Here is a 26,432-nt window from a genome sequence, read left to right on the forward strand (position 1 = left end):
CACTCAGTAGACAAGGCTAGGCTCGAATTCAGAAATCAGCCTGCCTCTGCCTCCCAGAGTGCTGGGATTACAGGCCCATGCATGTTTTAAAGATACATTTGAAGGTTTTCTATTTCTGTTCAGTCCAAAAATGGAATTACTACACAAAATTTGATTCTACATTAAGGTGAAAAAGAGCCAATTCCCTTTAGCCAACTACCAATGATATAGTGTGTGAAACTCAAGGTTAAAAATATCCCATTTTTCTTAGGAAAAAAAAACCCATATATTCAAATTAATAGCATCTTTTCGAGGAGTTGCTTGTTTCAACAGGTCTGCTGTTGTTCCAGATCTTTTAGGGTCTACTTTTAGAATTAGTTTTAGTATTTGCTAAGTAACCCTGTTAACCATGTGCCCACAGTCCCAGCACTTGGAAGGCTGTAACACAAGGAACTTCAAGAAAACCTGGACTATAGACCATGCCTCTGCCTCTGCCTCTGCCTACCCCATCGATGTTCACCTCTCCCCTCCCCCATCTCCTTCTTCCCACTCTCATAAATATCCCTGTATACACACTCACATGCATGCACGTGTGCCAATGAAGAAAGAGAAACAAAAAAGAATAAAGAAAGAAAAAGAATAGCTGGATTATATCAGTCTTCTTATATTTAGGCTAAGTATTTTTATCTCTTAACTGGACTCTAGAGTTGTTTTAAAAATCCATACAGTTTTCTGACTGCTTATGTTGGACATCATTCATACGTGTAGACAAATTCAGGTAGACTTGTTCAAATGAAGTGGCACTGTTGATAGTCATTTTTTAAATGTAAATGTTTATGCCATAAAATGAGGGTCCTCACAAACAGATAGATGCAGTTACTTAAAACGAAGCCATTGTGAGGCTTTCACCCAGAGTCTGCTGTGTTCAGTTAGCGAGTCCAGAAAGTTCCAAGAGAGAAGACCAATCCAGTCTTCCACCAAGCTCAAGCCTGCGATGCTCCTTCACCCTCACACAGATGTGGTTAGTGAGCCACTGCAGTGCCTTTGTATGTGATTAAATCTAAGCCAGTCACTGCGGAGTAAAGGAGGATGATTTCATGGACCACGCTGTGAAGCAGAAGCAGGAAAACAACATGAACTTGTTTGAGGAAGGATCCAGACCTGAAGATAGCAAGATCTGAGTAGTAGCAGTTAGGGAGAGGCTCAGATGATCTGCAGGGTATTTGTGTCTGGCTTAAAAAGACAGATTAGTATTAAGACAGAAACTAAAAGAAAACAAATAAACCACCAAAGTCTTTGCTCAATGACCATCCTCAGACCAAATTACAGTGGGGGCTGCACAGCAGATGCGATCCGGGACACAGGCAAAAGGCCCTGAAGAGCCTGCCTGCAAGGGTGACAGTGCTGGTCCTTGGGCCTGCATGCTCCTGAGCCATCTTCAGACCCTCAGATCTACCAAGCTCCTCCTCCTCCCTGCTCCAACTGCAGAAGATTTGAAGTCTTGGGGGCCAATCCACAAAGTGCAACCCACAAAGCTAAGCATTCATTCTGTGTATCCACTGTGTAGCAGCTGGAATCAGAACAAACCTGGGAACTTAGAAAGAAATCCCAGTAGCTATGCTCCTCAGGCCTTGAGAAAGAAATCTCAGTAGCTGTGCTCCTCAGGCCTGGAGAAAGAAATCCCAGTGGCTGTGTTCCTCAGGCCTTGAGAAAGAAATTACAGTAGCTGTGCTCCTCAGTCTTTGAGTATGGCAGCAAATAACTCACAATGAGGTAGCAATTTTTTTCTCTGGAAAGGATTCCTGGAATTGATGTGGCTATCTTTTTTTTTGTTTTCTTTCTCCTTTCTTTCTTTCTTTCTTTCTTTCTTTCTTTCTTTCTTTCTTTCTTTCTTTCTTTCTCTCTCTTTCTCTCTCCCTCCCTCCCTCTCTCCCATCTTCTCTCTCTCTCTCTCTCTCTCTCTCTCTCTCTCTCTCTCTCTCTCATTCCTTTCTTTTAATGAATCTGTCTCCTTTAAAATAAAACCCATGAATAATTTATATTGTTGCCAAAGATGGCTTGTTTTTATTGTTATTAAGTGTCTGGGGATAAAGGTCATTGGGCCCCTGGGGCTATGTGACCTTAAGACTAACCTGGTCTGGCCAGGTCACTTTCTGGGAAGAGGCCCTCCCTGAGAGGAGAGAATGGTCTCTGACATCCTCATATCCTCAGTCCGGACCTGAAGCCCAGCTGGGTTAGCCTGTTTGGAACTTGATAGAAAGAATTAATGACACAGAGCAGGGTTTCTGGAGCAGCTGAAGGAGATGAGTGATGATGAGATTCTCATGACACCTTAATTACTTATATAACAAAAGCAGCTGTGTTTCCTCTGTCTTCCCTTTCCTAGTTATGCTGTCAAACCTTTACACAGTAAAGCACAGGAAGCCAGCTCTTAAACACCATATTGCTATGTGATTCAGTTGTCTGAAATACCTAGAATTGTTGATTGGTAGATAGGAGGTGAGTGGTGGTCAGAATTTAGGAATTAGAATAAGGAGTGTCTACTTAATGGATATGAGATGCGTTGTGGAGTAACAGGAGTCAATATGCTGCTAGACAGTTCAAACTAGATGTTTGAGAACATGAGGTGTTTAAGCCCACTGGGTTAGATGCTTTAAAATGATTAAAATGGTAAGTTTTACCCTGCTATTTATGTTCCCTAAACTCATTCCTCTTAGGTAAATCACAGGCGAGGTCCAATCAGAGACATTAATTGTTAAGTCATTTGCATAATTTACCAATTTCAGGAGAAGTTCAGAGTAATGAAGAGTCTTCTGGTGTGCCCCAGAACAGGAGGAAGAAGATGCTGTAAATGAGAAATAGGCGAAGCTGCGCTGATCTTGTGAGGAAACGGTGAGGTGATGCTGTGTATTAACTGGCCTGAGCTTTGGGATGCACAAATGTTCATGTAAATAATGTCTCTGGTGTGTGTGTAAGGATGAGCTTGTGGCCTGAGTAAGTCAGAGTCTCTCCTGACATGGGTGGGCACTGCTTAATCTGGTCAAGGCCTGGAGCAAATGACAGGACAAGTAAAGAAGAATTCTTTCTCTCTGCCTGTCTGTAGACTAGAACTTTAAAAAAAAAACAAAAAACAAAACAACAGGTAAGGCCAATAAACCCTTTCCTTAGCACATATTAACTGTACAAAGTAATGGATCGTATTGTGCCGTTGCCACACCGGCATAAGGGAGGGATCCACATCTCCATTACTCTGTCTGGGACTCCCACACTCTTTCTTCTCCTGTATCCCCAACAATCCCTCCTTTACTTTCATAACCCCACTTTTAATTTGATATCTGAGAGAAAAACCTGTATCAATAAAATTAGAGGTGAAAAAGGGGGACCCTTCAACAGGAACAAATAAAATCTTGAAAACACTCTGAGATATTAAACCCCAGTAAAATTTATTTTGGTTTTTTGAGACAGTTTTTCCATGTAACAGCCTTGGCTGTTTTGGAACTCTGTTTGTAGATCAGGCTGGTTTCTGCCTCCTGAGTGCTGGGGCTAAAGGCATGTGCTATACCCCACTGGCAATATATTTGAAAATTAAGACCTGGAAGGAAGCATTGTAGACCATTTGTCTACCAAAACTTAAGTGAGAGGACAAGAAAGCTGAACAGCTGCATTGAGCAATGAGCTCCCAGCAAGTGATAGGTCTTTCCAACAAAGCTAACCCCAGGACTGGAGGGGTTCACTGCTGAGTTCTATTAGTCCTTTGAAGAAGAGTTATAACCAATGGTTTTCAAACTATTCCATAAAATAACCCTCCTATAAATCCAATATTTCCTGATACCAGTCTGGATACAGACATAGTCATTAAAAAAAAAAAAAACAATTTAAATCAATTTCCTTGGTAAACATAGATTAAAACAAAAACAAAAACAAACCCCAAAAACTTCCTAAACTGAATTTAACAGCACATTGAGAAGCTCAGACAGTGTGGTTTTCATGCCAGCAGTGAAAGGGTAATTCAATGTATGCAAATCAATAAGTGTTGCTGCCAGCAGCTACAAATGAACCAGATGCCTGAAAAAGAACCCTGGGGATGCATGGGAAGGCAAGGTGGCAAAAAGGAAGAGGGCCAGGGCAACATTTGCTGGTCCAGGCCCAAGGTTAATGGCTGTCAGACCATTTAACAGTTTGGGCGAGCCCCTCCTCCCAGAGTCTAGGGTGAGTTCCAGGGAACTGTTCTGGCTGTTCCTGGCTCCACTGTCAGCAGGTGGCCTGCTGGGAAAAGTCTGCCAGCTCTGCAGATACTCCAGGTGGTGGCTCCACTGCTCAGGCAGCTGGAACTTGTAGACCTGAGGAACAAAGAACTTCCCCTTTACTCTGAGTGCTCCACCCTAGGTGGAGCAGGATCCTTACTAGCACAGGAATCCCTGCTCAACAAAGGCTGGGAGAGGAAGTTCACCTTGATCAATGTCAGTTCCAACCTTGTGCCATGACACCCCATTATGGCTCTGTACAAATAAGCATATGTATTAGGGGCAAAAAACCCTTTGACAAAATTCAATATCCCTTCAGGATAAAAGCGCCTGAGTACCTGGGAATGGAAGGGATATATCTCAACAAAATAAAAGCTGCATATGACCAGCCCAAGCCAGCATTGTATGGGATGCTGAGAAACACTTCCTCCTCAGTCGTGTGTGAGACAGATGCCTGTGCTTTCCAGTCCTTTCCATGGTGGTGCTGGGACTCACGAAAGGCAGAAATCAAACCATTCCTGTCTGCAGAGGATGCTGCTGTCTAGCTGATACACCAGGAAGGTGCAGGACCCTCTTACCTTCGGTTTTTGAAACTACAGGGGTTGGATCCATCTCCTCCAGTTATTTCCATTACATGGGCAAGGTATTTTCATAACCAAATTCTCTTTGATCAGCCAAGTAGACCAGTGGGAGGAGCTACAGGAGTGGGCGTGTCTGAAGTGGTTGCTTCATGCAGGCCTGTTGCTCCTCCTCCTAGTGAAAAAAATAAGAATTTCTGAAATCAAAGACATCTTCATGGAGGTGGTCACAATTTTGGGAGCAGAATTTATTAGGGGTAAATTACACACACACACACATGCACTCACGCGCACGCCTGCGCACATGGCTAAGGCAATAAGATAACTCAGTGGGAAGCTTTGTCTGTGCTGGTGTAAAGACCAGAGCCTGGCTGGAACCCTCCACCAGTGTAAATGACTGAGGAGAGGGGCAACCTCCTTGCTATCACCACACTCTGAGGGTGCAGATGGGATCCCTGGACTAAGCTAGTTAGCTGTACTAGGTTATCTGTGAGTTCTGGACCTAACTAAGAGCACTCGGGTCACTGCCCGTGGTGCAGGGCAGTGGAGGGAGACTTCTGACAGCAACATTGGTCCACCCCCCCCCCACATATACACTAGCATGAACATAGCTGTTTACACATATGCAAATACAGACTCATACATTCACACATACAGACTCATGTAAAATACATGTTTTTACTTTTAGTTCTAATGAACTGTTAATAACTGCTAGAACTTACAGGAAGCAGCAAGGTATTTGGATATTACATGTGTTAGATACAAAGGAGTGATCAGATCAGGCCATTAGCATATTTATCAGCTCCCTTATTACTTCTATGTAGGAATATTGAAAATCCTCTCTTGGTTATCGGTTGGTTCTCTCTCTTGGAGTAGTTGCTGCAGCCATAGCCATTCAACTGTGCTCCATAGAGAGATTCCTCTTATCTAGTCACATCCTGTGCTCATCTCCCACTTGGTGTCTGTCACCCTCTGCTGTCCCTCCTGGACTGTGGAGACCACTCTTCTACCCCACAGCTATGAGGTCAGTATTTCAGCTTCTACATAGAAATGTCTCAGTCACCACAGATATTTTCAAATTATCTTACTATTGCTGGCAGATATCCCCAAATGCCACCTACGTTCATTTGGTAGTTGAGGGTCCTGATATTACAGTTTATTATCTCATGTGTCAGTCAAGAAGTCTTACATTGCCTTGTCACAAATTAGCTTTTAAAGTTATTTTGCTGGCTATATTTCATTATTATTAGTATTCAGATACTTCTGTGTATTTAAACAACATATTTTAGAATATTATTCACAAGAGCTGGGTACAGTGGCATGCAGATCTGCAATCCAAGTAGCAGCAGAACATTATCCACTAGGCTTTCCCCAAAAGGTCAATGGCCAAAAAGAGATGAAAAGCCCTGTAATAGGACAGGCTTCCGAGAAAATTAGCAGAGGTGTGGGTTCAGGCCTCTTCAGGACATGGCTCAACACTGCTTAGCAACACTGGTATCAGAAAGGTCAGTTCATTCTAAAGCATGAGATGTACTAGGTTAAACTACTAAGCTATTTCAGTCAACACATTATAAAGTGCTTTCTCGGGTAGCTAAATAGAAGAACTCAATTGATCTCACAGGTCTTGGCATCTTGACAAGCCCACCCCTAACCCTGGTGGAGACAAAAGCTCATCTGATGGTTTAGCCTCTGTCTCTCTGTCTCTGTGCTCTTTCCCTGCCTCTGATCCCTTTGTATAATGTGCTCTGTGTTGTGTTTAGCAATTGTTCCCTGAGCTAAAGAGAAGAGTTGGTACAGCAGTTTCCAGTCATAAACAGTCTGACTTAATCTGATGCAGGAAGAGGCTCTATCTTGCCAAAGCTGTTTCTACCAGAACAATGTCTACAGTAGCAGAATTTCACTTGAACAAATCATACCTTGGATGAAGATTTGGAAACCGCTGCAGACAGCTCCTGAAGTTATTCTGAGATTCTCAGATGTCAATCATGGAATCTTCAGATGGCTCTGCTGAAAACAAAGCCTGTGAGGTAACTGTTTGTATCCGGTATCGATAGTAGCTTTGATCAGGAATCTCCATCTGCTCTTTTGGGATATCAATTGTGATAAGTTGGTCTAAATCAAGCTTTTTTTACTCTTCTTGGATGTTAATTGTGATATGTTGGCCTGAATCAAGAAGCTTTTGTTGCTTTTTTAGGATGTCATGTGAGCTATCTGGTCCTCTAACAAGAAGATTCTCCTCTTCTTCTGGGATGTTATTTAAGATAGCTTCATATATGTTGGCTATAAAGATAGGGCTCTGTGATGTACCTGGGTGTCCAAAACCTTGGTATAGGCCCACTGGGGAGGGTGACTCTGAAGAGCCAGAAGGTATATCTTGTGAAGAGGAGGAAAGTAGGCTCGAGTGTTCATTATGATCCGGTCTCCAGAAAAATATTTCTTTTTCGGATAACCTCACATTGTCCTCCCATTAAGACAATAGAAACTTATTAACCAAAAGTTATTTTTACCATTTTAAATACATGTTTTAAATAAAATCTCCCCCTACCCCTTATCTCCTCGAATTTGAAGAGCCTATATCATGGTACTGTTATAATATGGTCTTATTTCTTAAATAACTACTGAATGGTCATGGCAGTAGAAATATAATAACCCACATATTGGGGCTGAAGAGACATCTGTGAATTGCTGGCCACACAAACATGAAGCAACTGACAGATAACAAGCAGGGGCATGGTTTTGTGTGTTGCTCATAGTAAGAGAAGGAGGGTCTCTGGGGCTCTCTGGCCAAGCATCCTAGCTGAGATCTGTGAGCTCCAGGAGAGTGAGACTCTGTTCCAAAACCCAATCTGAACAGCTCCTGAGAAACCACACCAGAGGTTCATCTGAGGTCCCCACATGTGCGCGCACACACCCAACTTGTTACTTACTGATACAACTAACTTGGTCGGAAATATCATCTCTAACATCAAAAACATCCCACATTGTGAGGAAGGAGTCAAAGCAGGAGCCTTTCTCTGCTTCATGGACATAGGGTTTATAGGAGAAAGTATAGTGATGGGCAATTGCGGCCAAAAACATCTCAATACATATGATGAAATCATACAAAACAGCAAGAAAAACATCAGGCATCTTTTTTTGTTAAATCTACTTTGCCAAACTAATAAGTTTTTAAAAGTTATTTGGGGTGTCAACATTTTTTTAAGTTCCAGACCTAAAAATTCATTTTCAAAAATTTTTTCATTTTAAAACATGATAAGCCAAGATTTACATTTCTTTTGCATCCCTCAGTCAAGTATTTCTCAATGCTACCCAAGGACTGAAAGGTACCATGCAGATATAAGTAGACAAAGAATAAAATAATTAATAGTATCTATAGCTCACTTCTCTAGGGTTCCTGCACTATAGAATTGGACAACAGTCTCGTCGCACTGTTTGCATGTTGTTCAAGGGCAATACTGCATCAAATGGCTCAACAAACAATACAATTCCCCGAGTTCAGAGATGGTTTTACATACCTGCAGGCCCGTGGCCACAGCTTCTGTACTTTGCCATTCCCGAGTCTGCTTTTCTGAAATAACTCGCACTTTAACCAACAAAGCAATAAGTACTGCCTGCCTATAAATCAAGGAAATGAGTGTCAGTGTCACATCTGAACCCTGGAATGACTGGTGGTTACAAATCTGCAACAGGGGCATGCTGGGAGGTGGGTCAGAGGGTAAAGCGCTGGCAGCAGGAGTCTGAGGACCCGAGTGAGAACCCCAGCCTAGGTAAGGCTGGCCATGGGCAGCACACACTAGTGCTCCTGAGGGGAGCAGGGAGGTGGGAAGAGACTGCAGGGCAGCAAGCCTGAGGTGTGCAGAGGAGCAATTCTAAGACCCTGTCTCCAATGAAGGGCAAGGGCTGAAGCCCTAAGTTGTCCTCTGAGCTCAGCATGCACAGATGGCCTGTACATGCCACCACTCACACAATAAATACAGCATATCATACATGAAAAGATTAGAAAATATGCACCTAGAACCAGTGAAGGCCTCAGAGTACACCCTAGGACTCCATACTAGCCTGCCTTCAGGGCATAGTCCCAAACAAGTTGTGTTTATATTAAATAGACTCCCTTGCCTTGTGAATTTCTTCTACTAGCTACCTAAGATGAATTTCATCACACATTCTCACAACTTCTTCATTTGATTTAAATATCTTTTTATTGCTTTAAAACCATGTACAAATAATTAGATTCTAAATTCTAACAGCTTGTAAGTAATGGTCTGATAATCAAGTGTGTTCACATGTGTATTATTAGGATTTTATCATCCATTCATTCATTCGTTCATTCACTCATTCATTCATATATAGGGCTTTTCTATATTACCACAGTTGCTTTAGAACTTGCTGTGCTGACCAACCTGACTGCAAACTCAGAGATCTGGCTGCCTCTACCTCCCAAACGCTGAGATTAAAGGTATGGGCACCACCGCCTGGCATGGGACTAGCTTTTAAAAGAGGAAAGAATGGCATTTTAGGTCACTTCCTGTCCTAACTCTTGTTTTGACTGTAGCTTTTCCTGCCTCATACTCACATTATCTTCAGACACTCTCTTAATCAACAGCTTTATTTACCGGTATTTATAAAATATAAACATTTATGAGAAAGCAATACTTATCAAAGGAAGCAAAGACCAAGTGTTTGACACAGAGAAACTTGCCAATGGGATTTAGAGGACTAAGCTCTTCCTTTAGGGCCTTGCAAAATAGTAGCAGGCAGTACATGGCGAACTGAAACAAAAGCAAAACTCAACAAACACTGTGCTGGAGGAAGGCAGTCACATAACTGCTAAACCCAAGCCAGAGCCTGCTCTAAGGTAATGTTCTGGGCAGAATTACTGCAAATTACACAATGGTTTTAAATTAAAACAGGCTTCCATGATTTGCTGCTAATGCATAAAAGTGAAATTTGTCCAGAGAGAGATATGTAACATTTTCTCTGGAACTCAAGGAAAGCAAAAAAAAAAAAAAAAACAAAAACAAAAAAAAAAAACAAAAACAAAAAAACAAAAACAAAAACAAACAATGGAACAAAAAAAAAAAAAAGAAAAAAGAAAAAGAATAAAAAAAGCAAACAGATCAGTTATGCTTCTAAACCCAAACTACCACTGCTTTTATAAGGATTTGTGATACGTTTATTAGTAAGTCTCTTGCATAACATTTACACAACACACACTCAGTTTATTTAATTTAATTAATAAGTTAGTTTGGGTTGTCGAGACAGTATCTCACTATGTAACCTTGGCTGTCCTAGAACTCATTTTGTAGACTAGGCAGGCCTTAATTTCACAGAGATCTCATGTCTCTCTCTCCAGAGGGCTGAAATTAAAGGCACGCATCACCACTGCCCAGATCATGCAGTTTATAAGTCAACACTAAATAAATACAGTTTCAAACAATTCTGACCATCAGATCTGCCTCGTACACACACATTACCTTGAGAGGACTACATTAGTCCATATTACCCAAACGCCTACACTACAGCTGTGGCCTAGTGGCAGAGTGCCCACCCAACATGCAGAGGGCCCTAAATTCTAGTTATCGTACTGTTGAAAGAAAACTCATGCACTGCTACCCTCATTCTGGGATCAAACCCAGAGCTGTGTATGCTAGGCAAAAACTACACCAGAGATGTTCAATAAGTCCTAAACTAATTTCCATTATCTGTCATGAATTAGAATCAAAGTCTGTTCCCCAATCTTTTTGACCTTAAAGTAGCTGACTTCTGTGTATGCTTCATAGGGTTTCCTTTTAGTAACTGTCTAAATGCCAATAGGAAGATGAAACTATGTCCACCTAGTTCAGAGTGTTTGTTATAAAGTCCTTTACATCCAAGGCAAAAGTACTTCAATTTCTTTAAAATACATTGCCAGGAAAGGGTCTATGGTCATGAAGATGACCATGAGGAAGGAAGGCCCTGGAGACATGTCCCACTCATCTTCACTATAAACTTCTCATTTTGGTGTTTCGAGACAGGGTTTCTCTGTGCAGCTCTGGCTGTCCTGGAACTCTCTCTGCAGACTGGCTTTGAGCTCACAAAAATCTGCCTGCTTCCACCTCCCAAGTGCTAGGACCAAAGGCGTGTGTCACCATGGCCCATCACATTTTTCCACTTTTAGTTTTTTTGATTTTTGGTTTTTTCGAGACAAGGTTTCTCTGTATAGGCCTGGGTGTCCTGGAACTCACTCTGTAGACCATGCTGGCCTTGAACTCAGAAATCAGCCTGCCTCTGCCTCCCACAGTGCTGGTATTACAGGCTTGCAGCACCACTGCCCAGCAAATTTTTCCATTTTTCTTTAAATTTTGTCCTATCATATACCAATTAGACTTTTTCTCTTACTGAATAGGTTTCTATTAGATTTTCTTTAGAAGGCATATTTCTTTAATGTGTACCTCCTCAGATTCTATTTAAAAATTTAAAGAATATTTCTGTAAAGAAGTAGTGCCTGATAATATTAAGCTACAGACACTAATTTAATACAATTAAAAATATGTTTATTCACTTACGAGTTGTGACAAACTGTATAATATTACCAGGTATGTCAAAGGATTGGAGAAAAAAACTTTACTTCATTGTGTACTCCAAGAATTTCACATGCCATGAAAAGTGGCAAAAATCAGACAACTTTTTGACTAACCAAGCAGAACCATATCTTACTGTGTATCCTTTAGAAACTGAGTTTTTATTTTATGTGTATGAGTATTCTGCCTGCATATATACCTGTGCATGGTGTGCATGCAGTGCCCTGTGGCCGGAAAGAGCATTGAACACTGGAGTTAGCAGATAGCTATGAGCAGCCATGGAAACCAAAGAGCTCTTAAACATGCACGCCCTACAGCACTGAACACATATGTAAGGGACCGCTGTACCACTGCTTAAAATTTACCATCAGTTTATTTTAGAAAGCCTATGGTTTTTGAAAGCCTATAAAATATAAACTGAGAACCATTAAGCCTGAGGATAGGCATTATCTTCCTAATTCGGGAAAGCGTGATTGATAAACATGATTACAGCTAACTCTTTCCTGTAAATTATCTTGGAAGTAAATATTTAAAGGGCCAGATCCCCTTCCCACATGGACATTTTACCACAAGCACTAAGTTGTATGCTCGCCCTATTTCTAAGCAGCAAAGAAATCAATCACTTCCATAAATGATTCTGGTTCACTAACAGGGTAAAGAGTTCAACTGCTTTCTTCACATGGCTTTCTTTTATTTTGTCAGTTACACAATACAACATCTACCAGACAAGAAGAAACTGAAATTCTGGGATTTTTAGAGAACAAATTCCCAGGCAGTTTGATTATACCTCACATTTTGACATCAGTTTTTGTGTCTGTTTAAGATCTGCTTGCCTCTGCCTCCTGAGTGCTGGGATTAAATGTGTGCAACAGTTAAAGAATGTGTTAATAAACTCTTAAATTAACAACACTAAAGATAAATCTGTGTGATTAACCCAAGTAAAGAAGGGTTGGGTTTTTTTGGTTTTTGTTTTTGTTTTTGTTTTTGTTTTTTTCTGAAGGGTTTTCAGCATGGTTTCAGAGGTGTGAATCTTGTGGTAATTCTTGCACTGTTCAACAGCTTATATACATGTGGTTTTTATAGCAGATCAGACTCACACTGTTGATTAACACTTTTTCTACTTAAAGACCAGACCCAGGCTGGCCTTAAACATTGGCTTTCCTGCCTCTACCTTCCAAGTGCTACCACTGTTTGCCTTGAACGTGGTTTCTGTGGTGTTGAGGATTAAACCCAGAGCTTTGTGCATACAAGACAAACACTATTCACTGAGATACATTCCTAGGCATGTAGCATGAAGACAAAAATTAAAAAAAGGAAAGGCAAGTCACACTTACAGGGCAGTGATGGTGGTGATTGGTCTGGCCATGGTGTACTGCAGCACTCCTAGCTTGCACCGAAAGAGCAGCGTTCTGTAAAGGCAAGAGAAAACAGCATCTCAGCTATCCCTTGGCAGCAGAATACCAATCCCTTTGACAAATGACATCAACTCTACTGAGTTCTGCCAACTTTGTTCTAAAATACAGGAGGGTATAAATACAGATGGCAACAAGGCAGCCTGAAGCCCATTTTGTAATTATTTAATAAACTTATATCTCTGAAAGACCCCCACCCTGCCTCAGCTCCACTATAGTGCAACACAAAACAAACTGAAGACATTGGGACCTTGGTCTTTTCCTGTCTCCTACACCTGCCACAATCACCTCAAAACAAAAGGCCAAGTGATCCGAATCTGTTAGTCAAACAAGCTGGATAATCTCAGGATTTTGTCAGTGATAGAAAGCTGACTAACAGTTCCAGTAGAAAACCTGAGGCCCAGATGAACTGCTCGCTTGTGCATTTACAAGTGGATGGCATCATGCAGTTGTCTTTGCTTGACAGCAGGCATGCCTGCTAGATGCCTTTCTCAGCACGATGAGACTGGGAGCCAATACTAACCCTGTGCCTCATAAGTGGCTTCTATCAGTTTCTATCACAGCAGTCAGGCAAGGAACTGAAGTTCTTTGTACAGAACACTCAATCTTAATCTTTTGCATTAAGAATTTTGCTTTAAAAACTTTCAGTGGCCCATACTTTTAATCTCGGTACTCCGGAGGTAAAGGTAGGTAGATCTGTGAGAGTTGGAAGCCAGCCTGGTCCACAGAGTGACTCCACCACAACCAATGTTACACCACCCCGAAAATACAAAAAGAAAAACGAACTAACCAAAAAAACCCCACTTTTTTAAAAAAAAAAACTTTTAAAAATTATTTAATTGGTATGAGTATATTGTAGCTGTCAGACACACCATAAGAGGCCACCAGATCCCCTTACAGATGATTGTTAGCCACCATGTGGTTGCTGGGAATTGAACTCAGGACCTCTGGAAGAGCAGTCAGTACACTTACCTGCTGAGCCATCTCTCTAGCCCAACTATTTAAGAAAAAGGCGTATTTATGTTACGTTGTGTATGAATTCTCTGCCTGCACATGTGTATGTCTGTGTGCGTTCCACACCTGTGCCTGCTGGAGTCCCAGACACTGGGGTTAGGGATGGCTGGAGTGGCTAAGGGTCACTCCCTGGGGGCTGGAAAGTTAACCTGGCACCTTGCAAGAGCAGCAAGCAGTCGTAACTCAGAGCCACCTCTCCAGCCTTTCAGTAAGTGACACAGGCTTACTCACCTTCCTTTACTGTCACACAGGAAGAGAACTCAGCTTTTAATTGCCTTTGTTTCTTGTCATATATTGTCTTCCCAGCTAATCTAGGTCATTTAACTAGATTATGTACAAGATGTGCAGGTGCCAATTCCCAAGTGTAAAGAAGATGACGACTAAGTATCTTCTAAGGTTTTCTTCTGCATACGTTGACAAACATTTCATTGAGTGAGCAATGAAAAAAAAGAACCAACCCCCTCCCAACATGTGCATTATAAAATGTATTTCGTTCTCTCTCTACCTGTGCCTGTTGCTTTTGCCTCCTTCATAGCACTGCCTAGTAGAGTGCTGACTGATATTTAACAATTCTGCTTCTGTAGAGTCAGCCATACTTACTCTCCCATTGCCCATGGTGGAGAGCAGCACAGTGGAGGGAGGTGGTTTTGCTGATCTTTAGCTTCCAGGTGTAGTATCGAGTTTGGGAATCGGATTGTCAGATAGTTGATAAGGAACATCATGAAGTTGTAGATGACATAAGCTTCGTAACATTCCCTACAGGTGTCCACGTATATGGCAATTTGGGGATATTTCAAAGCCACACACTGTGGAGAAGCAAAGAGGTTGAAGAAGATCAGTTGCCAGAATGACATTTCCACTAAATTCTACTCAAACTATAATACTGAGGATTAGACAATGCTAAGCTGTCTTTCATCACTGACCTACAGCCCAGGTCCTGCAAACATGCTTTCGAGTGTAATAAAGCATCTTTGATACAGTTAAACAAAGACATAAGCATTTGGGGTGAATAATGAGTGTAAAATGAAAAGTCAGCTGAGTTCTCAGAAATAATTTGAAATTAAGAACAACCATGACCACAGAAAAGGCCATTGAAGACATTGATTCTTTTTGGTGTTTTTTTGAAACAAGGTCTGCATACAATGGTTGTTCTGAAACTCACAAAATACACCAGACTGGGCTCCAACTCAGAGTTCTACCTGAGTACTGGAATTGAAGGCATGTACCACGTCATCTGGCTGAAGACATTTTTTGTGTATGTAATTGCCACAGTAGCTGTATCTGCTATGGAAAGTTCCCCCAATCCTTTTTCTTCATCCTCCTCTTCTTTTGGCATGAATAAAAGTTAGTAACTAAAAAAATGTGATAGCAACCAATCAGCATTCTTATCAGAAACTACAAACATGGGTTCAGCTAACCCCATAGAGACCAGACTGGCCTTGAACTCAAAGAGATCCTCTTACCCATGCAAAGCACCGATATTCTATCAGATGTCATAAGTCACCTAGGGATGACTGTAAGTATAGGAGAGATGGATCTCGTTCATATGACGATGATACCAAATTTATATGACGGGCCTGAGCATCAACACATTTTGGAGGCTCTGATGGAGAGGGATTCCCTTGTGGCTACCTAGGGCTGAAGGTATTTTACAATGCTACAGTCTTTAAAAGATTAAGAGCCACTAATCTGAAAATGTAAGCAACTGCATGGAGAACAGCTACACACTAAAAATACTTAAGATATTTGTATTTTTCTTCATAATCATATTTCACCTTTCTTAGTAACATTAGAAAACATGTGAACTTGGACAGTTGTAATGGAGAAAACATTTAATCCCAGCACTTAGAGGAGACAGAGGGAGGAGGCTCTTTGTGAGATCTGTGTTAACCTGGTCTACATACTGAGTTCCAAAATAGCCAGAACTACATAGTGAGGCCCTGCCTTAAAAAAATACAAAACAGCCAGGTTTTAGTTGAGTACACCTTTAATCCTAGCACTCAGGTAGAGGCAGTTGGATCTCAAAGCCAGCCTGGTTTACAGAGGAAGTTCCAGGACAGCCAGGGCTATACAGAACACTGTATTGAAAACAAAAAACAAAACAAAAGCAAACAAAAAAACATGAACTAAAATATTGAAAAAAAATCACTGTTAATCTCTTTGCAAATATTGTGTGCTTAGTACCTTGTTAAGCATTCTCTAGAAGGCATAAATGTCATAAAATTGTTAATGAAATATCATAAAATATAGGTATACTATCCAAACTGTATATTGTGACGATCCAAAGAATTCTATGGAAGGCAAAACATTAAAAAAATTAGTTTGTTTAAGAATTAAGTCAGAAAATACCAGTATTCTATTACTGTCTTAGCAATAGATTAGGAGTTGACTTTATTATCGGTTTTTGAAGTTTAGGTTGAGTGTAATGCGCCAGATGTTGAAGGATCCCACACATGGACACGGGGATGGTCAACAGCAGGAATATCCCAGGAATAAACCAAGCCTTTGCGTATGCCAACCTGAATAACAAAACAAACAAAAAAACCAAATCCACATTTGTTTACATTTTGATATTAAAATTATAAAGATCAATATTTGTCCCAACCCAAGGAACCTAGTAATTCAGGGAGCCAAGGAAGACCAAGCCTGAAAGAGAAAATGGGCGGGAAAGAAAAGTGAGGCCAAGCAAACGGGGTGTCTTTGTCAAAGCCTCTTTAATGAAATGAAAAACGCCTGGTTTTGAACCCACCATAAGAGGAAGTAGGGACAGGAATGTTAGAGGCATAGAAAGAGATAAGGTCATCTGGAGCGGATGTTGAGTCCAGCTCAAAGCATCTGCAGCTTTTGTGGAATACTGGTTCCACCCAGACCATCCCAGGTGTTCGGCCAGTTAAGGTTGATCAGCCTTGTGTGAAGGGGGTTGGGGGTTTCAGCTGTAAACCACAAGGTCAGTGAACTTTCAAGGTGAGGGCTGATGAAAGTCTGTTTGTTTAGGGTTTGGTCTCCCACAAATATTTGTATTTCTTAAATTTTCATTTGATTAGTAATATTGTTTGGTTATTTCCCAAATAATTAGTAACAATTTAAAAAAGAAAAGATTTACTTTTTAAACAATTATATGTATCTGTGCATGTGAGAGCGGGGGCTTCTGCTGAAGTGAGAAGTGGGAGGGTCCTGGACTCCTTGGAGGCTGAGGGAGACTGAGCTCTGTGCTCTGCTCCAGGACAGCCAGAGCCGCACACTGAGCCCCTACCTCACCAAAGAGCCCTCCTCAACAAGCACATCTCTGCAAGATCTTTGCCCATTCCGAGTGTGTTATTTACTCTCTATATTGACTCTTGCTTGCTGTTTATATGTGAGGGGCTGAGTACTGACCAGGAACAAAGTCCATGTGTCCCCAGAGTGCCATTAGGAAGAAAGTTTCACGTCTCTCCTACAGGCATGAGCTCTTAGCAGTGTCACTCTGGGGAACTGCCTCTGCCTCAGTGTCCTCATCGATATAAAAGGATACATTTCTATATTCTAAGAGGATTAAATAGCTGAATAGTTACATGAAAAATTAAAGCAATCTTGGGGATAAGCTCTAGTTAATGCCTCTAACCTTAAAAATAAACCACACAGGCCTGGGCAAAAAAAACCCCTGGCTGCGTTGGCACCCCGATGGCCCCCTGACTACCCCAGGGCCTGGGTGCAGGCCAACGCCCGTCAGGCTCAGACCACCTCGGTGTTGGCCTCGGATTATGTTTGTGTACCTCAGTCTGTCCGATTCCCGGAGTCCGGAACCAAGATGGATGCTATACCACTCCTGGGCATATACCCAGAGGATTCTCCACCATGTAATAAGGATACATGCTCTACTATGTTCATAGCAGCCCTATTTATAATTGCCAGATGCTGGAAAGAACCCAGGTATCCCTCAACAGAAGAGTGGATGCAAAAAAATGTGGTATATCTACACAATGGAGTACTATTCAGCCATTAGAAACAATGAATTCATGAAATTCTTAGGCAAATGGATGGAGCTAGAGAACATCATACTAAGTGAGGTAACCCAGACTCAAAAGGTGAATCATGGTATGCACTCACTAATAAGTGGTTATTAACCTAGAAAACTGGAATACCCAAAACATAATGCACACATCAAATGAGATACAAGAAGAAAGGAGGAGTGGCCCCTGGTTCTGGAAAGACTCAGTGAAACAGTATTCAGCAAAACCAGAACGGGGAAGTGGGAAGGGGTGGGAGGGAGGACAGGGGAAGAGAAGGGGGAAAAAAAAAGAAAAAAAAATAAACCACACAACTCAAAGCTTCCATCACCCCTGGCCCTCTCTACCTATGTCCTCTCATTTCTCAGTCTCTTTCAGAGTCAGAAATCTTCAAATTTCATTTATTCTCTGATTCTATGTTTCTAGCACACATTCCTACTTAAACAATTCTGTTCTGGCTTAGGCCCTTCCAGCTGCAGTGAAATCACTAAGCTCCCAATGGCCTTTCTACTTGTGAGGAGCAACAGATAGGGTGGCAAGTGTGGACACTTCAAATGTTCCCCCTGAAACCCTCCCTACCTGGTGTTTAGTTCATTGACTCTCTCTGTAAATTCCTGTGAAAGATTGGTGCCAGATCCTTGCTGTTCCTTCTGTCCTTAATCTCAAGTGTTTTTTGAACTTTGGACACTGTGTCAAGTCTGACCACTAGTAACTAACTAGGCTGGGTTCTCCTCATTCATATGTTGAAACTAAACCCCTAATGCAAGTGGCCATACTTGGAGATAAGGCTGACAGGAAGGGACATAGGTGAGATGAGGTCATAGTCTCAGGGAAAGTGATCTCAAAATGAGGTGTTTCAGCCCTGTGGGGATCCAGTAAGAACATGGCCATCTGCAACCTGAGAACCTTCCTCAGACTGAAACCCCACTTAGCCCCATGATATTCAATTCCAAAATAGTTTTCTGACTGTAAAAACACGAATTCCCGTTGAAGCACTGTTTATGATTGATATAATACTCTCTCTCTCTCTCTCTGTCTGTCTTTCAGATCTTCATGAATACACATCCATCATGTGTATATCTGCTGCCCATGCAGGACTGAAGAGCACATCAGATTCCCTGGAACTAGAGTTATGAATGGTCGTGAGCTGCTGTGTGGTTGCCAGGAGCTAAACCTAAGTTCTCTGCAAGAGCAGCCAGCACTTGGCTCTTATCTGCCATCTCCTCAGCCCTACCGGCAAGGATTTAGAGAGTTGGAAGTGAGGGGCACAGGTGTGGACTTTCCCCATATGGTGCCAGAGAAAAGCATTGGTAAAGGTAGTGCCCCTGTGTCTACACTGTTCCAATAGCTGTTTCCTGTCAGCTACTGAAGAGCAGAGACACAGAAACAAACAAGTAGCAACATTCCTGGAGCAGATTATCCAGAGGGACAGTGGATACAGATGTAAAAAGTAGCCTGATACAGAAGGACCCAACATCAGGATTGAAAGTGTGCAGGAAAGTCGTTAGTTGGCCGAGAATGGAAGGCTGCAAGGTTTGGCCCTATGTGCAAGCTGGAGTAGTTTGAATGATGAGTGTCCCCCAAAGGCCTGTGCGTTGAAAGGCTTGGTCTCTAGGATGGTGGGATGTGGGGGCAGGTCCTTTGTCTCTGGGGGGAAGCTCTCAATGAGCCCCTTCCTCTATCTTTTGCTTCTTGGCCATGAGATCAACTGTTTTCTGTGCCTTGTGTATTCTGCTGTACTTGACCAATGCCCAAGGTCCTAAAATTTATGAGTCTACCCAATCAAACTTGTAATATATGAGCTAAAAGAGTAAACTTGAAAACCAGAGTGAATTGTATCTCTCTGTCTGTGTCTGCCTATCTTTCTGTCTGTCTGTCTCTCTCATACACACACTACAATTAGAGGATAGAGGGCCACCTTGAGCTAATGTGGCAAAGTTGCTTGTTTGTTCTCCACTCCTCAAGACAGCACATGGACAAAGAGTCATCTTAACAGAAATGAGGCCATATAACCTGAAGGGAGATCTGAGAAATAATCTCAAAGGTACAGTCACCTTAGGCTTGTCAAGGAAACATTATTTTTCAAGCCTTGTTCTAGCCCAGGGCTCTCCCTTCTGGTGAATAATGCCTATTGTATATGTGAAAAACACAAAGAAAAATGACATAATGGGAAAGAAGAAAGTGGAGCTTAAAGGTAAAGGGATAATTAGAGCATTGCTGAACAAAGAGATCTAATGAGAGGCCTGTGCTTGGTACGCACTGGCATGTTACTGGATATAGAAGGATGAACTTTCCTGAATTGTTTCCAATATTACCTAGATCTTTCCTGCAGTTGTATACTATAGTGAGCAGACTAAAAATCTCAACCACCTCATGCTTACTTGTTACCAACTTAATATTAGGTAGGATTTCAGGGAATTAGATCCTTACTTCAGCCTCTTATTAAAGGAGATTCTAGGGGCTGGAGAGATGGCTCAGTGGTTAAGAGCACTGACTACTCATCCAGAGGTCCTGAGTTCAAATCACAGCAACCACATGGTAGCTCACAACCATCTGTAACGGGCATCTGATGCCTTCTTCTGGTGTGTCTGAAGACAGTGACAGTGTACCTACATACATTAAATAAATAAATCTTTTTTTAAAAGGAGAATCTAAATCAGTATGGAGCTGGACCCATGACTGGGGCCAGACCATTGAAAACAAGATGGCCTGCTCTATTCACTTACAGGAGGCCGGAGACCCAGGGCCTACAGGCTCATTTTGGCTTAATATGCCGATATTTTAGCCCTCTTTCTTGTGTATGTTTTTAATACTTGCAGCAATTTGGGGAAGAGATCAAGACAATAATGTCTTGAAAGCACAAAGAGCTGCACTTGGAGCCCAGCACCCATGTGAAAGGCTAGGCATGCTGTGTTTGTCTAGAATGCCAGCTCTGGGGAAGCAGAGAAATCAGATCCCTGGAACCCATTGGCAGGGAAGAACCAATCAGTGAGCTCCAGCTTCAGTAAGACACCACATCTCAAAAATAAGGCAGAGAAAATCAACACCCAGTGCCAACTTCTGATCTCTGTGTCTTAACATACACAGGCACATCTGTGTGTGTGTGTGTGTGTATGTGTGTGCATCCACAGAAACATGTCTGAACACAATGCACATACAAATAATACACATACACACATACATTCACCACACACATGTGCACACAAAGTGGCTCTAATAATGGCATTCCTGACCTCCTCCACCTATGCTTGTCTCCAAGAGCTTCCCTTGGGCACACTGCACACTGCAATGGTGCAAATTGCTCTCCACACTCCTCTTCTGAGCAACATGACCTGGCACAGATGGCAAGACTCATGAGACCTCCCACTGCAGGTGTGTAGAGAAAATTTCAAGGTAGCAGCTGCCAAGTATTCCGCAGAGGGCGGGGCCTGACTGAAACCTGACCAGCCAGGGAGAATAGACCTCAGGAGGTGGGAAGCTGGGCATCTTTTTCATGCGCAGTTTTCTATGTCCCTGCTTTGTGCACAAACCTATGAAAGTGTATCTGATGACCCCAGCACCATTCATTTCTCTTGAAAAGGATTGAAGAAAACATTCTGGTTAAAAAAATTACCATTATTTTCTCTTTATAGAGAAAAGAATTAAGACAGGGAGTGATGAAATAGTGAGGTTTACACCTCACATCAGGTGACTGTGGATAGATTTAATGAGAATCCTGGCAGAAAGGCACCACAGAAAACCAGGTGTTGGGTAGTCATTATTATACTGTAACCAGAGAGATTTGTTGACACAGGTGTGAAACATTGAAATACTTTCCCCAGTCTCTCTTAGCCATATTTCAGTTTAGGTTGAGAGAGGTATATTGGGTGACTGCTGATGTTAGATCTATAGTCAGGACCCTTTTCCGGTCCTTCCTCCATGGTTTAAGCATTGTCCAGAAAGCAGGCATGGTGGTACACAAGTGTTAGTTTCAGGTGAGAATACAAGATTGCTTCTGTCCTAAATAAGACATGACCCAATATTTCCCAATGACTACCGAAAGCTCTCAAAACCTGTGCAAGTGGAGGCAGGAGAATTATAAGTTCAGAGTTAGTATAGGGGACAAAAGACTGTGTCTTAATGTATATAAAGGGAAATGTCCTGTGTACTGAGAGTGAGGCAGGAGAGTAGCCAACTTAAAAACTAAACCCTTTTAATAAACTGGATTCAAATAAAACTTGAACTTTTTCCAGCTAAGGATTAAACACAGAAAAGTACTGCTATGTAAAAATGCAGGTAAGAAGGATGATTCTGATACACAAATAAAACAAAATATGGAATAAGAAAATATTTGTTAACCACTTATATGATAAAAAACTATGTAGATTTTCTACAAATCAATAATATCCTAAACAAACCACAACAAAAACTGTTGTAAGAGTCGGCCTGTGGAAACCAAGAGCAGGCAGGAAATGTTGAGAGATACAACCCAAAGTTAATGTCCCCCTAGTCAATCATGCTGTGAAAGTGACAGGTGAGGTCAGGTCTGGGATTCTGTCACAGGACACATGATCAGCTCTGGTTGCTGTGGTTGCCTCTGGTGCAAAGTGATGTCATTCACACACCCAATACACACACATGCACACAATACGACAAGAAGCCTTTACTGATTCACATTCACATGACAGTCAAGGTGAAGAATGAGGTTTATTTGGGTTTAGTTATTTGCAAGAGAGTTGTTTTCTAAGCTACTGTGACTTCTTAGTCACCAAGCATAATTTATGTGTGTTGTAAAACACATTCAAAATGCCCGATTATAAACATCCCATCAGCTGCTGTCTGTATTCAGGAAGTCTTGCTGTGCTCAGCCACACTTTTGACTTGTTTTAGAGTTAACTCTCATCCTCATTTGCTCTGTGGCTCTTGATACAGTCACTGGAAATCTCAAAAGAGGGAAATAAGTCCATTCAAACTGCTTGCTCTCCACAGCCCCTCCAGGTTGCCATAGCTACTGGACATTTTTTCTTAAAGCTGTGCTGGTTGTGCTTCTTTGGCTCCGCCCCTTTGGCCATCACCTGCACAGCATGCACACACTCTGATCCATCACACTCTTTGTTGGTTCTTTCTCAGTGGTGCTTCTCTGTTTCCCTTCAGCTACCTCCTCCTTTTAGCCTTTTGGCCACCGTGTGTCCAGGAGATGCAGCTCCACACTCTCTTCCCGTTGTCCACCCAGCTGCTTCAGGGACCACTCTGTAGTACCACCTCCCAAGTCTTCATCCACTCAGGGAACATTTCTTCTGGAAGTTTCTTACAGTTCAAATCTAAAACAAGTTGGTTGTATCTCCTCGAGAATCTATCCCCTGCCAATCTCCTGCACAAATAGTCCTGTGTTAGCCAAGGACCTGCTTCCTTTCCTCAGGCTTCCCTCTCCTTACCCGGCTGGTCCCTCAGCCTCTAATCCTTTGCAGCCATCCATGTCAGCACCTGGACATGTCATGGTCTGAAAGCCCTGCTCCCCACCCACCCTCTCCCACCTGCACCTCACCGTCTGCTTCTCAGTCGACCTATTCCCCATCTCACTCCCTCGTGCATCTGTAGAAAAGTTTTTTCCTAGTCTAACTCTGTGGCCGGTAGCTGCATGCCCTACCCTACTGTGTATTTAAAGAATACTGAGTATTCAGTGCTCATGGCACCAAATGACTTAATTTTAAACGTCATTTTATTTTAATAAGTTTAAATGTCAACTGCCACACCTGGCAAGGGTGACTGCTGACAGAACAGCTGCTGTACAACTGGCTCACCATTTCTCTCCATAACCTTCTAATGATGCTTAGAAATACAAAGAAGGGAGATATAATCAAAGTCACCAGCTGAGGTGACCTGTAGACCACTGGTGAAGAAACACCCCATCAGAGCACCCTACAAAACTCATCAAGGATTTTCTCCTTCAGCTACCAAAATCTGACATCACCAAACTTTAGATGACAGGCTGTATATAGGACACTCAGTCATCTCTTACATATTTATCTATCACATATTCTGACTCATTGGGACCATTTAAGTAGTGTGCATGTGTGTGTGTGTGTGTGTGTGTGTGTGTGTGTGTGTCAGAGGCAAGTAGAGGGCCCTGGATTCTCTGGAGCTGGAGTTACAGTCAATGGGAGCTGCCTAATGTAGGTTGTGGAAACTAAACTCAGGTCTTCTAATACCAGAAGGCTTTGCTAATCCCTGATCCATCTCTCTGGCCCTTATTTATTTATTTATTTATTTATTTATTTATTTATTTATTTGAAAACCATCTTCAGGCAGGTCACTATGTAGCCCATGCTGGCCTCAACTTGTTCCATACCTCAGGCTGGTCTGGAACTTATGATTTTCCTGCCTCAGACTGCTAGTGTTGGGGCCACAGACCTGTGCTACCACACCTGGAACTAAATATATTTGACATACATATTTTTTTCAATTATACCACATATTTCAGATGGTAACAATTATCTATCAGTACAGCCCACCCAGAGAAATGCTGGACCACACTACACCATTAAAATCAGAAACTTGTAAATGCAAATGCAAATGCCAGCATTTACATGCATGTACATGACTGGGCACACTTAGTGCCTTCCCATCAGTCATGGGAACAGATCTGCATGACAGTCTGATGCCTGCCCAGCTAACAAGCAAGTCCCATCTAGGTGAGATGGTCAGACACAAGCATTTGCCTAGGATACTGGGGGCAGTGCAGAAGCCTAGACAGCTCTCCTCCCCACGGTGCGTTGTAATGAACAACCAGAAACACAGCCTTCAGGGTGTGTCAGCGTGCATCACGAAACTGAAGGGTTCCAGAGGTTGATGGGGAAAGTCCAAATGAGACTGGAGAGCACACGGCTGTTTCCGGGCTTCCCCAGTCAGCCCAGCCTGCAATGAGTGCTGTTGCCAGCCTGTGCTCATCATGACAGTAGTGTCAGGGACACTTACAGTGAGCCTGGGAAGTTCCAGCTGCCACCTGCTGCTCAGAAACCTTAGAAATCCTTCTCTGGGCCTGTGGTATCTATAAGAGTTCTCTGACACCCCTTAAAGTTTCTGCCAAGCACAGCTGGCTCCAACATCTTCTCTATGAGACTAATGGCAAATTAGAAGGGTTGTAATGAGGCCACCATTCAGGCTGTGCCCACCTTGACCTTCAGCTGCCATCGGGTTCCCCTTGTACACAGCCATGCCCTTGCAGACAGAAAGCTTCTTCCAGAAGGTGTGTGAGCTCCCCGAGGATGGGCATCTTGCTCTCTCTTGCCCCTTTGGTCCTGGCACATAGCAGCAGAGGTGCATTGTCAAGGGAATAACTACATGGGCATGCATGCATGAGCCTGCCAGGCCACCACAGTGCATGGGATATGCTTCAGCACCCGAGCCTATCTCCCTCTACAGATGCTAAGCTGATTCAGATTAGTTCTCCTGGTACTGTTATTACTAGATGTGGTCACATTTTTGTGACCCTTGTGTACCAAAATAAAACTGTAACTCTTACAATATTTAATAGAACAGGGCAATTTTGCCTCCAGATACAGTACTCACCATTTTTTCTATTTACTAAATACTACAGACCTTAACTTCTGAGAATGCATAAAAACAAACAATAAATTAATTAGACACATTCTTCTTATACCACAGGAGATGTCTCACCTCTCTTAGTAATAATTTAAAAATGATTGTCCATGCTAATAGAATAAAAATCTACCTATTCTTTACACACAATACCCAAACATCAGCAATGCAGAACACACCCCTACACTTCTTGGAGTCTCCCCATAGCTGTGGTCCTTGAAACATCGTTTTGGGGAAAGATTGATGTTCAGAGGTGTTCTGATTCATAAAAGCTGTTGGCTAAGCACTCAGCTGTCAGTGTGTGAAATGCAGAATGTTCTTTTCACTCACCTTGGCACCGTTCTGCCACACATATGTGCACCATGTGGAAGAAATGTCCTGGGAGCTGTGGAGGTGTAGCCCGTGAATTGTGGGCATATGTGTATGTCCTGGGCACTGTGGGCATATGTGTGTGTCCTGGGAGCTGTGGACATGTGGCCCAGTAACTGTGGGCATATGTGTGTCCTGGGAGCTGTGGACATGTGGCCCAGGAACTGTGGGCATATGTGTGTGTCCTGGGAGCTGTGGACCTGTGTCCTGAGAGACAGGAAACAATGTGAGCTTTGGAAGCACAATTTCCATGTATATGATGTAATTGATTCTTACTTGTCCGAGGATCAAGAACAAATGCTCTCTTTCACTAAGTAACTAGAACTCGGCTGGAAGTACAGAACCAGTATGCTGGTGTAGCAATTAATTCCTTTGAGGAAAACACCACAATGTTAATTCAAGGATTTACTCAAAGGAAAACACTGAGGGTATCCCCCAGGCCTAGTAAGCATGAATGCTTAGAAAGGCTTCTCTAGAATTCCTGTGTGCTTCCCAGTGTTCCTCTGGAATCCCCGTGCACTTCCCGGGGTTCCATCCCGAACTGAAAAATAAAGGGAATGCTCTAGATGATTTTTTCCCATCACCTTAATGAGCAAACATCTCTGATATCATAAAATAAAATATTACCGAATAAAAACAATTTCAAATGTACATTTACCTTCATCCAGGTAGAATAAGGTGTTTGAATTTACAGAAATGTTCACGGAAAACC

The 26,432-nt window shown here is 42.3% G+C and overlaps 1 protein-coding gene and 2 pseudogenes across 3 annotated transcripts in view; 1 reads left to right on the forward strand and 2 right to left on the reverse strand.

Moving 5' to 3' along the window:
* LOC127672159 (protein arginine N-methyltransferase 9-like) overlaps positions 1-26,432 on the forward strand; it is a 217,329-nt pseudogene that overhangs the window by 66,903 nt on the left and 123,994 nt on the right.
* Positions 1-26,432, reverse strand: part of LOC127672155 (transmembrane protein 184C-like) — a 250,674-nt gene that overhangs the window by 30,473 nt on the left and 193,769 nt on the right. Inside the window, exon 1 of one of the 3 annotated variants that reach the window (XM_052167384.1) lies at positions 4,802-4,934. The exons of the other annotated variants lie outside the window; for them this stretch is intronic. Within the exon in view, the coding sequence (XP_052023344.1) occupies positions 4,802-4,854 (53 nt within the window). The 5' untranslated portion in view covers positions 4,855-4,934. Of the gene's footprint in view, positions 1-4,801; positions 4,935-26,432 lie in introns of those variants that run through there. 3 annotated transcript variants of the gene reach the window in all.
* On the reverse strand, positions 6,930-17,092 carry LOC127672074 (transmembrane protein 184C-like; annotated as a pseudogene).

This window comes from Apodemus sylvaticus, chromosome 21, assembly GCF_947179515.1.
Source record: "Apodemus sylvaticus chromosome 21, mApoSyl1.1, whole genome shotgun sequence".
Taxonomy (NCBI): domain Eukaryota; kingdom Metazoa; phylum Chordata; class Mammalia; order Rodentia; family Muridae; genus Apodemus; species Apodemus sylvaticus.